At 21.3% G+C, this 12,315-nt stretch overlaps 2 protein-coding genes across 3 annotated transcripts in view; one reads left to right on the top strand and one right to left on the bottom strand.

Annotated features, from left to right (window-relative positions):
• Positions 1-1,668, bottom strand: part of LOC117179837 (PEST proteolytic signal-containing nuclear protein-like) — a 21,913-nt gene extending 20,245 nt beyond the window's left edge. The window contains exon 1 of one of the 2 annotated variants that reach the window (XM_033371983.1): positions 1,548-1,668. In XM_033371983.1, coding sequence (XP_033227874.1) covers positions 1,548-1,642 — 95 coding nt within the window. In that variant the 5' untranslated portion in view covers positions 1,643-1,668. The remainder of the gene's footprint in view (positions 1-1,547) is intronic. The other variant, XM_033371984.1, reaches the window with a different exon arrangement.
• A 351-nt stretch (positions 1,669-2,019) lies between these two features.
• Positions 2,020-12,315, top strand: part of LOC117180348 (CDK5RAP1-like protein) — a 66,477-nt gene continuing 56,181 nt past the window's right edge. The window contains exons 1-2 of the mRNA XM_033372795.1: positions 2,020-2,247; positions 11,061-11,470. Coding sequence (XP_033228686.1) covers positions 11,122-11,470 — 349 coding nt within the window. The 5' untranslated portion in view covers positions 2,020-2,247; positions 11,061-11,121. The remainder of the gene's footprint in view (positions 2,248-11,060; positions 11,471-12,315) is intronic.

The following is a 12,315-nucleotide window of genomic DNA, read 5'->3' as shown; positions in this document are numbered from 1 at the left end:
CATTTTTTTAATAAAACATTTGAATTTTCCAACCGAAAGTTTGAATTTTCAAAATAAAACTTACTTTTTAACCAAACTGGTTGAATTTTCAAATTAAAAAAAAACCAGTTGCATTTTCAACCAAAGGCATTTTCCAATAAAAAAATCAACCAAATTGTTGAATGTTCAAGCCAAAAAGAATATTTTTTTCATAAAAAATTTGAATTTTCCAACCGAAAGTTTGAATTTTCAAAATAAAAGTTACTTTTAAACCAAACTGGTTGAATTTTCAAATTAAAAAAATTAAATTTCACACAAAGCAGTTGAATTTTCAACCAAAAATGATTTTCCAATAAAAAAATAATAAAAATCAACCAAATTGTTGAATTTTCAAGCCAAAAAGGCCATTATTTTATCAAACATTTGAATTTTCCAACCGAAAGTTTGAATTTTCAAAATAAGTTACTTTTTAACCAAACTGGTTGAATTTTCAAATTAAAAAAATGAAATTAAAAAAAAACCAGTTGCATTTTCAACCAAAGGGATTTTCCAATAAAAAAATCAACCAAATTGTTGAATGTTCAAGCCAAAAAAAATATTTTTTTCATAAAACATTTGAATTTTCCAACCGAAAGTTTGAATTTTCAAAATAAAAGTTACTTTTTAACCAAACTGGTTGAATTTTCAAATTAAAAAAATTAAATTTCACACAAAGCAGTTGAATTTTCAACCAAAAATGATTTTCCAATAAAAAAATAATAAAAATCAACCAAACTGTTGAATTTTCAAGCTAAAACTCCCATTTTTTTATAAAACATTTGAATTTTCCAACCGAAAGTTTGAATTTTCAACAAAAAAGGTTACTTTTCAATCAAAAAAAGGGCGAATTATCAAGAAAGCTGTTAAATTTTTAACAAAAAAGGACGAAAATTGTTGAATTCACCACAACATAATTAAATTTTTAATAAAATAATAAAATTTTTAACCAAAAAAGTCCCGTTAATAAGTTTCATATAGATTTCTCCCGCTTCAAAACATAAGAATGAATCAAAAAGTAAAAACATGATAAAACTATAAATACTTTTTCTATAATTATAGAAATCTCTATGCAAGAAAAAACAAGGTCAATGTTAGTACCAATTATAATTATGACTGGAAAAAGCACCTATCTGTTAAATATGCATCAAATCTGAGTCTCGAACTGAATAAAATTGAGGTTAGGACTATAAATTATAAGACCTCTCCATTACAAGTAGTAATTTACCAGAAATTCTAAGAATAAATTATCATAGCAAAGCCTTGTCTATTATAATTCAAGGTTTAGATATAAAAAAACAATAATGCATTCAAATTATTTCCTTTAAATATCCCTAAATAATAAAAAATTTCTAAGCAAATTTTAATAAAAATTTGTTTCGGAATATTATAACAAATTAAAGAAAAGCTACAAAGCAAATAAGGACGCAAGTGCGATGAAAAACGAAGCAATATGTAACGTAGTAAAAATCGACGTGAGAAATGAAAATTTATCGTGATAAAGAGAAACAAATAAATAATTTGAATAGAACCTTTTCTGTAGTCGTCTCCTGAACTCTTCCTCGACATTTTTGAGCTTTTTGAGTTTCTTTTTTATAAACTGACTGCACAAAATGAAGTTAATCATGTATCAGGATAGGTAATGAAGTAACCTAAAAATCGTTACATCTCGCACAATGCAACCAACCTCTCTGACGTCAATTGACGGACATGTTGGATGACGCCCATCATATTTTACCCGCGAAATTTAAAATTGAATCAAAATGTTCCGAATTATGAGGTTTTTATAAAGGGACTGTATGTTGTTGGAAAAAAGAACTGAATTTTATGAAAATTAATCAAATATATTTCATTTATTAATGAAAATAAAACTGATTTAAGTAAAACTTCGGGAATTTAGGTTATTTTCAGTTCGTTCCTTCATTAGCTTCGTTCACATCGCACATGGGTTATGTGTTCATAACCTCACTTTTAACAAGTCTTTCAACATTTTCTAAACGTTTTATAATTTATATTTTCGACTCATCTTTTATGTATGTTTAGAATTTTGGATTAAAAATTGCTTTCAGTAGTGAAATTATCTGTTAGGAAATAGAAATGTTTAAATTCGTGAAGGAAAAAAATGATCATAAAAATATTTCGGAAGTTTTTGAATTATAAACTATATAATTCATGATGAAATTCTTTACTTTTTAGGGATTTGTATTCAATTGAGATTGATACAATTATCGGGTATGTAAAATCCATAATTATGTTGATATTCTATACTATGATATACATCAAAATCATGAAAATTGAGTCCATTTTTTAGACATAACCTTGCTTATCTTCAATGTTTATAGAATTGCCCCTTTTTCCTTTTTTTTTAAATCCTCTTCTTCCTCGTTAAAAAAAATTCTTTTTTTTTTTTTGGTTGAAAGTTAATTCTTTTTGAATAAAAAGTTTGTTCTTACATTTTTGTTTCAGAACTAATTCTTTATTGAAACTGTCATTTTTTTTGTTGAAAATTCGTGTTTTTTTTAAAATTTAACTGTTTTTTTTTTATAATAAAATCTATTTTAGTTAAATTAAAACTTATTTGTTCAAGATTAATTTTTTTTTTCGAGCAAGAATTATTTTCCGTTGAAAGTCCATCTTCCTGGTAGAAAATTAAACTGTTTTTTAAATGTTTTTTTGTTCTTAAAATATATTTTTTCCAAATTAAAATTTGAATAAGTATTCCATTTTTCTGTTGGAAAGTGATCTTTTTCTTTCAGATTAAAAGTACCATTGTTTAATATAAAATAAATTATTTTTGGTAAATTTTTGATCTTTTTTGTATTAAAAATGCTACTTCTTGGTTGAAGTCTTCTCTATTGGTTGAAATATCAACTATTACATTTTTCATTGAAATATCATCGTTTTTGGTTTTTAAAAAATCAACTACTTTCTTGAAAATGGAACTAATTTCTTAATGATTCATTTTTTTCTGGAAAAATACTTTTTTTTAATGATAAAACTTTTTTTTTAATTTAATTTTAATTTTTAAAATTGATCGTTTTTAGTTAAAAATTCAACTTTTTTTTTTAATTTGAACTACTTTGTTATAGATTAATTTATTCATGGGAAATTAATGCTTTTTTAATTTTGTTTTTATTTTATTTTTTTGAAAATTAATTTTGTTAACTGAAAGTTTAACTATTCTATTTTTGGTTGAAAATTGATGGTTTTTAGTTGAAAATTACATTTTTCTTTGAAAATTGAACTCTTTTTTTTTTTAATTTTAACTACTTTGTTAAAGATTAATTTATTTGTGGGAAATTAATGATTTTTTTTTAATATCGTTTTTTTTTAATATTAATTTTGTTAACTATTATATTTTTGGTTGAAAATTGATCATTTTGAGTTGAAAATTACGTTTTTATTTGAAAATTCAACTATTTTTTTTTTAATTTGAACTACTTTGTTAAAGAATAAATTATTTGTGAGAAACGAATGCTTTTTTTATAAATTTCTTTTTTCGTTGTTGAAAATTAACTTCTTTGGTGAAAATTTGAATTTTTGATGTAAAAATTCTTTTCTTTTCGTAGATTTTTGCAATACTTTTTGGTTAAAAATGCTACTTTTTGATTGAAAAGTAATTTTTTTAAATTTAAATATAAGCTTTTATAGTTTTCTTTGAAGATTAATTTTCTTAAATTAATTATTTCAGTTGAATTAAAAATTAATTTTATTAGTTTAAAATGTAAAAATTTTATTACATATTTTTTTTTGTAGAATATTAATTTTGTAACTAAAAGTTTGATTACTCTATTTTTGATTAAAAATTGATCCTTTTTAGTTGAAAATTACATTTTTCTTTGAAAATTCAACTTTTTTTTTAATTTGAAATTTAAACTACTTTGTTAACGATTAATTTATTTGTGGGAAATTAATTTTTTTTAAATATCGTTTTTTTTAATATTAATTTTGTTAACTATTATATTTTTGGTTGAAAATTGATCGTTTTGAGTTGAAAATTACGTTTTTATTTGACAATTCAACTCTTTTTTTTTTAATTTGAACTACTTTGTTAAAGAATAAATTATTTGTGAGAAATTAATGATTATTTTTATAAATTTTTTTTTATTTTTAAAAATTAACTTCTTTGGTGAAAATTTGAATTTTCGATGTAAAAATTCTTTTCTTTTTGTAGATTTTTGCAATACTTTTTGGTTAAAAATGCTACTTTTTGATTGAAAAGTAATTTTTTTAAATTAATTATTTCAGTTGAATTAAAAATTAATTTTATTAGTTTAAAAGTGTAACAATTTTATTACATATTCTTTTTTTTGTAGAAAATTGATAGTTTTTTAGTTGAAAATTACATTTTTCTTTGAAAATTCATCGGTTTTACGTGAAAATTCAACTACTTTTTTTGAATTGGAACTACTTTGTTACAAATTTATTCTTTTTGTGGGAAATTAATTTTTTTTTTTGAAAATTAAAGTATTTTTCATGAAATTTCGTTTATTTTCGTTGAAAATAGAACTGTAAAATTTTTGGTTTTAAATTGGTCTTTCTTATTTAAAAATTCTACGATTTAGTTAAAAATTCAGCAATTAAATTTTCCATATAGAATTGGTCTTCTTTGATTGACTATTGAACTATTTGGTTGGAATATAAACTACGGCTGAAAACAATAGTTTTATTAGTTAAAAATTTAATTGTTTTGTTGAACATTCGTTTTTTTTTTTTTTTTGTTAAAAACTAATTTTTTCAACTGAAAGTTTAACTATTCTATTTTTGGTTCAAAATTGATCGTTTTTAGTCGAAAATTACATTTTTCTTTGAACATTCTTCTCTTTTATCTGAAAATTAAACTTTTTTTTTAAACTGGAAATACTTTGTTGAAGATTAATTTTTTTTTAATTTCGATTTTTGTTTGTTGAAAATTAATTTCTTTTCTGAAAATTCGTCTTTTTGATGTGGAATTTCATCTCCTGTGGTAGATTTTTAAAATCGTTTTTGGTTGAAAATGCTTCTTTTTTGTTTAAAAGTAACCTCTTTTGATTTAAATATCAGCTATTACATTTTTCTTTGAAAATTTATCTTTAGGAATTAAAAATTCAACTACTTGTGTGAAATTAGAACTATTTTATTAAAGATTCGTTTTTTTAAATTAATAATTTTTGGTTGAATACTAAACTATTTTTAAAATTTTTTCTTGAAACTTGAACTGTTACATTTTTGGTTTGAAATTAGTCTTTTTTAGTTAAAAATTCAACTATTGTGTTGCAAATTCTTTTTTTATAGAAAATTAATTATGTTGATTTTAAATTCCTCGTTTATGGTAGAAATTTAATCTTTTTGGTTGAAAATTCATCTTTTGCATGGAAATTTAACTATTTGGTTTAGAATTTATGTTTTTTCTTGAAAATTCATCTTTTTGGTTTGAAAATTAAGCTCATTTGTCTGTAAATTCGATTATTTTGATAGAAAATTTAACTATTTGTTTGTAGAAAATAATTTTTGTTGTTGAAAATTTAACTATTATTTTGAAAATTCGATTTATGGTTTGAAAATTTATTTCTTTGGTGAAATTTCGTCTTTTTTATGTTAAAAATGCTACTATTTGTTTGAAAAATAATCTCTTTTGGTTGAAATATCAACTATTATATTTTTCTTTGATAATTCGTCTTTTTCTGTTGAAAACTTCAACTAGTTGTAACTACTTTGTTAAAAATTCATATTTTTTTGGAAATTTTTCTTCTTTAGTTGAAAATTAACCTATTGAAAAAAAAAGTTTCTTTAAAATTGTACTCTTACATTTTTTGTTAGAAATTGGTATTTCCTAGTTAAGAATTTTACTATTTAGTTAAAAATTTAAGAATTAATTAATTTTGTTTTAAACGTAAATTTTATTGGTTAAAAATTTAACTACTATTTTTTTTTGGTAGAAAATTTATTTTGTTATCTGAAAATTTAACTATTATATTTTTGGTTGAAAATTGATAATTTTTAGTTGAAAATTACAGTTTTCTTTGAAAAATCATTTTTTTAGTTGAAAATTCAACTATTTTAAAAAAATTGGAACTAATTTGTTAAAATTAATTTTTTTTTGTGAAAGTAATTTTTTTTAATTTCCTTTTTTTGTTGAAAAATAACTGCTTTTTTTAAAAAATCGTATTTTTTATGTGAAAATTCACCTCCTTTGGTATATTTTAAAAAAATTTTTATGATTAAAAATGCTACTTTTTGAATGAAATGTAATCTCTTTTGAATTAAATATCAGCTATTACATTTTTTTAAAAGAAAAATGATTAATTTTTCTTTAATAATATTTCTTTTTGGAAAAACTAATTATTTTAAGTTGAAAATTAAATTATTTTTTTGAAATTTCATTTTTTTTTGAAAATTGAATTGTTACATTTTTGGTTAAAAATTGGTCTTTTTTAATTAAGAATTTTTGTATTTAGTTAAAAATTCAATCATTAATTAATTTAGTTTTAAAAATAAATTTCATTGGTTAAAAATTAAAGTAATATTTTGTTTAATATTCTTTTTTTTTGGTAGAAAATTTATTGTTTTTTTTTCTTTTTTGGGAAATTAAGTATTTTTAGTTGAAAATGAAACAGTTTTGTTTAATTTCCTTTTTATTTTTAAAATTATCGTCTTTAGTAGGTTTTTCATTTTTTTTTGTTTTTAAAAATGCTACTTTTTGGTTGAAAACGTAACTACTAGTTTAAAATTGGAACCACTTCGCCAATAATCAATTTTTTGGGGAAAATTCATTATTTTAGTTGAAAATTAAACTATTTAAAAATTTTTTTTTATTTACAAAAATTGAACAATACAATTTTTGTAAGGAATTGGTATTTTTAAGTTAAGAATATCACTATTCAGTTAAAAATGTAACCATTAATTAATTTAGTTTTAAGCATACATTTTATTAGTTAAAAATTCAACTACTTTCTTGTTTAATATTCGTTTTTTTTTTTTGGTAGAAAATTTATTTTTTTACCTGAAAATTTAACTATTCTATTTTTGGTAGAAAATGGATAATTTTTAGTGGAAAATTGAACTATTTTTTTTAATTGGAACTAATTTGTTAAAAGTTCATTTTTTTGTGTGAAATTAATTTTTGTTAATTTCGTTTTTTTTTTTTTATGAAAAATAACCGCTTTTTTGAAAATTCGTCTTTCTAACGTGAAAATTCATCTTCATTGGTAAATTTTTTTATCTTTTTGTTTGTAAAAATGCTACTTTTAGGTTGAAAAATAATCTCTTTTTGTTGAAATATGATTTATTACATTTTTTTTGTTAAAAATTCATCTTTTTTGGTTGAAAACTAAACTACTAGTTTGAAATTGGAACGACTTTGTCATTATTTATTTTAGTTGAAAATTACACTATTTGTTTAAAATGTCGTTTTTATTTATTTGTTTGAAAATTGAGTTAAAAATTCAACCATTAATTAGTTTAGTTTTAAAAATAAATTTCATTGGTTGAAAATTTAACTATTCTATTTGTGATTGAAAATTGACCATTTTCAGTTAAAAATTACATTTTTCTTTGAAAAATTATCTTTTTTAGTTTAAAATTCTACTTTTTTTTTTTAATTGGAACTAATTTGTTAAACATTTATTTTCTTGTGTGAATTTAATTTTTTTAGTTGAAAATGAAACTGTTTTTTTGTTAATTTCCTTTTTATTTAAAAAATTATCGCCTTTAGTAAATTTATCAACTATTACATTTTTTTTAATTCATCTTTTTTGGCTGAAAACTTAACTACTAGTTTGAAATTGGAACGACTTTGTCAATAATCTATTTTTTGTTGAAAACTAAACTATTTTTTGAAATTTCGTCTTTTGTTAGAAATGTATCTATTTTGTTAATGATTCGTTTTTTAGAAAGTTAATGTTGTTAACTGAAAGATAAACTACTCTATTTTTGGTTCAAAATTTATCGCTTTTAGTCGAAAATTACATTTTTCATACAAAATTCTTCTCTTTTAGTTGAAAATTCAACTATCTTTTTTAAACTGGAAATACTTTGTTAAAGATTCATTTTTTTGTGGGAAATTAATTTTTTTCAAATATCGTTTTTGTTGTTGTTAAAAATTAACTTCTTTTCTCAAAATTCGTATTTTTTATGTGAAATTTCATCACCTTTGCTATATATTTTTTATCTTTTATTGTTAAAAATGCTATGTTTTGATTGAAAAGTAATCGCTTTTGATTTAAATATGAGCTATTACATTTTCTTTGAAAATTAATATTTTGTAGTTGAAAATTCAATTATTTGTGTGAAATTGGAACTACTTCGTTAAAGATTCCTTTTTTTTTGAGAAACTAACTATTTTTAGTTGGAAATGAAACTGTTTTTTTTTAAATTGCCTTTTTGTTTTGAAAATTATCATCTTTAGTAGATTTTTCATTTTTTTGTGTGTTAAAAATGCTACTGTTTGGTTGAAAAAAATCTCTTTTTGCTGATATATCAACTAATACATTTTTGTTTTGTTTTGAAAACTCATCTTTTTGGTTGAAAACTTGACTACTAGTTTGAAATTGGAAAGGCTGTGTCAATAATCCATTTTTTTTAAATTAATTATTTTAATTGAAAATTAAACTTTTATTTTTGTTTAAATTTCGTTTTTTTTTGTTTTGAAAATTGAACGGTTACATTTTTTGTTAGAAATTGGTCTTTCTTAGTTAAGAGTTTTACTATTTAGTTAATAATTCAACATTTTATTACATTTCAAATTACATTTTTCTTTGAAAAATTATTTTCTTAGTTGAAAATTCAACTCTTTTTTTTTAAACGGGAATTAAATTGTTAAAAATTCTTTTTTTTGTGTGAAATTAATTTTTTTTTCATTTCGTTTTTTTTGTTGATAAAAAATAACTGCTTTTTTAAAAATACATCACATTTAAAAATTCATCTCAATTAGTAGATTTTGAAAATATTTTTTGTTTTAAAATTGCACTTTTAAGTTAAAAAGTAATATCTTTTGATTTAAATATCAGATATTAGATTTTTCTTAAAGAAAAAAGATTCATTTTTTTATATTTCTTTTTCGAAAAATTAATTTTTTTAAGTTGAAAATTAAAATATTTTTTTTTGTAAACTCATTGTTTTTTTTAATTAAACTGTTACATTTTTTGGTCAGAAATTTATATTTCTTAGTTAAGAAGTTTACTATTTATTTAAAAATTCAACCATTCATTAATTCAGTTTTAAACATACATTTTATGGGTTAAAAATGTAAATAATATTTTGTTTAATATTCGTTTTTTGTAAAAAATTTATTTTGTTACTTAAAAATTTAACTATTCTATTTTTGGCCGAAAATTGATCTTTTTTAGCTACTTTTTGGTTGAAAAGTAATCTCTTTTGATTTAAATATTAGCTATTACATTTTTCTTAAAGAAAAATGATTAATTTTTTTAAATATTTCCTTTACCAAAAATAAATTGCTTTAAGTTGAAAATGAAACTGTTTTTTTTTAAATTTCCTTTATGTTTTGGAAATTATCTTCCTTAGTAGATTTTTCATCTTTTTTTTTGTATTAAAAATGCTACTTTTTGGTTGAAAAATAATCTCTTTTGGTTGAAATATCCACTATTATATTTTTCTTTGATGATTCATCTTTTTCTGTTGAAAAGTTCAACTAGTTGTAACTACTTTGTTAAAAATTTATATTTTTGTGGACATTTTTTTTTAGTTGAAAATTAAACTGTTGAAAAAAAAGTTTCTTTAAAATTGAACTGTTACATATTTTGTTAGAAATCGGTATTTCTGAGTTAAGAATTTTAATATTTAGTTAAAAATTCAACCATTAATTAATTCAGTTTTAAACATTAATTTTTATTGGTTAAAAATTTAACTACTATTTTGTTTAATATTAGTTTTTTTTTGTTAGAAAATTTATTTTGTTATCTGAAAATTTAACTATTCTATTTTTGGTAGAAAATGGATAATTTTTAGTTGAAAATTCAACTATTTTTTAAAAATTGGAACTAATATATTAAAAATTTGTTTTTTTGTGTGTAAAAGTTCATTTTTTTTTATTTCCGTTTTTTTGTTGTTGTTGAAATTTACTGCTTTTTTGAAAATTGGTCTTTTCGATGTGAAAATTCATCTACATTAGTAGGTTTTAACCATTTTTATTGGTTAAAAATGAATTATTTTTAGTTGAAAATTAAACTGTTTTTTTTTTCAAATTTCGTTTTTGTTTTGAAATTGATCTTCTTTAGTAGATTTTCAATTTGTTGTTAAAAATTCTACTTTTTGGTTGAAAAATAATCTCTTTTTTTTAAATATCAACTATTACATTTTTATTTGAAAATTCGTCGATTTTGCTTGACAATTCAACTACTTGTTATAAATTGGAACTAATTTGTTAAAAATTCATTTTTTGGTGCTCTTCTTTTGAAAAATAATCTCTTTTGGTTGAAGTATCAACTATTACATTTTTCTTAGAACAATCATATTTTGTATTTAAAAATTAAACTACTTGTGTGAAATTGGAACTATTTTGTTAAAGATTTTTTTTATATTTCTTTTTGGATAATTAATTATTTTTAGTTGAAAATTAAACTATTTTTTTTAATTTCGTTTTTTTTTGTTTGAAAATTGAACTGTTACATTTTTTGTTATAAATTGGTATTTCTTAGTTAAGAATTTTAGTATTCAGTTAAAAATTCAATCATTAATTAATTGAGTTTAAAAAATAAATTTTTATTGTTTAAAAATGTAACTACTATTTTGTTTAATATTAGTTTTTTTGGTAGAAAATGGATAATTTTTAGTTGAAAATTACATTTTTCTTTAAAAAATCATCTTTTTTAGTTGAAAATTCAACTATTATTTTGAAATTGGAATTAATTTGTTAAAAATTCATTTTGTTAGTTGAAAAATTAATCTATTTGGTTAAAAATAATTTCATTTAAAAATTTGTGTTCTCCTAATATTGTCCTATTTCCATTTAAAAAATTCACCCTATTTCCCCTATTTTGAAAGCATTTTGGACTCGTAAGTATGACCTTTTTAATGCTCTATAATAAGAAAAATAATGTTTTCAGATGACATCTAGATTAATTTCACAATTTACTTTTCTAATCAAGAAAATTAAAGAAGATAATAATGAATAGTATAGAACATGCGACTCGTTATTCAGGAATTGGAATTTTACGTAGAATATTTTACAAAATACCCTCATGTTATAATAAAATAATTCCTTCGTCAGAAATATCCAGTTTTAATAATTGCGATGTGCGCAGGCACTTTCATAAAACAATTCAGCGATGTGCCGTAAGTGAGAGCAAAGAAAAAACGGATGTTTTAGATAAATTAGAAATTAGGAAATTTAAAAAAAATCTCATCAGTCGTGGTCCAGATCTCAAAAAATTTATGCCAATTCATAATGACACACAATATCTAAAAGCAGAAGAGATTCCCTACTTGAAACCAGTCGATGGCCAAAATAAAAAAGGTAATTATAATTAAATTTTTCATTAAAAAAAATATATACATTTCAGGGTGTCTAGCGAGCTTAAAAAAAGGGATGTCTTGAATCTTTGTTTATAAAATATTTAGATACTTTAAATATTTTTCTTATTTGCCTTTTTCTTCCCTAAATAATTTCTCGTTTCTCCTATTTTCAGAAAATTTTCCCTTTTTTTAAATGTATGTTTTTTTGTTCTGAATTTATCTCGTTTGCTTAAGGGCATGTGATACAGCTAAATACCTATATTACCGACCTCACTTTTTCCGTTCACTGAATGTTTTTTTGAACTTGAGAACTTTTTTTGTAAATAAAATATCAAGCTGAAACTTTGGAAAAAGTATTAGAGTACAATAAAGTACGTTTAGGTACTGCATTTTGGTAGGAACTTCACTGAAAATTATTTTATCTTTTTTCTGAACCTCGACATTTTTTGAACGTTCGAACTTTTTTTATACATAAAATATCGGTCTGAAACTTTGAGAAATGCAAGAGCCAAAAGAAAACTACGTTTAGGTACAAATTTTAATAATAAAAGATGTAAAAAAAATATATTTCAACTATCAATTCCATCGGCATCAGCCGGTAACGTTGTACATGAAAATACGAAACCTGGCGGCCACTAGACGAGGCTCTAGAAGATTCGTATTTTCGTGTACAACGTTACCGGCTGATGCCGATGGAATTGATAGTTGAAAAAATTTTTTTACATCTTTTATTATTAAGCTTCGTACTTAAGGGCATGCGACACAGTGGAATTCCTACATTACCAACCTCTTTTTTCTATTGAACAAATTTTTTTTTTGAACCATAGAACTTTTTTTGTAAATCAA

Source organism: Belonocnema kinseyi, chromosome 9 (genome assembly GCF_010883055.1).
Source record: "Belonocnema kinseyi isolate 2016_QV_RU_SX_M_011 chromosome 9, B_treatae_v1, whole genome shotgun sequence".
NCBI classification, from domain to species: Eukaryota; Metazoa; Arthropoda; class Insecta; order Hymenoptera; family Cynipidae; genus Belonocnema; species Belonocnema kinseyi.
Note: the sequence above shows the minus strand (reverse complement) of the source record. Positions and strands in the feature narration are given on the sequence as shown.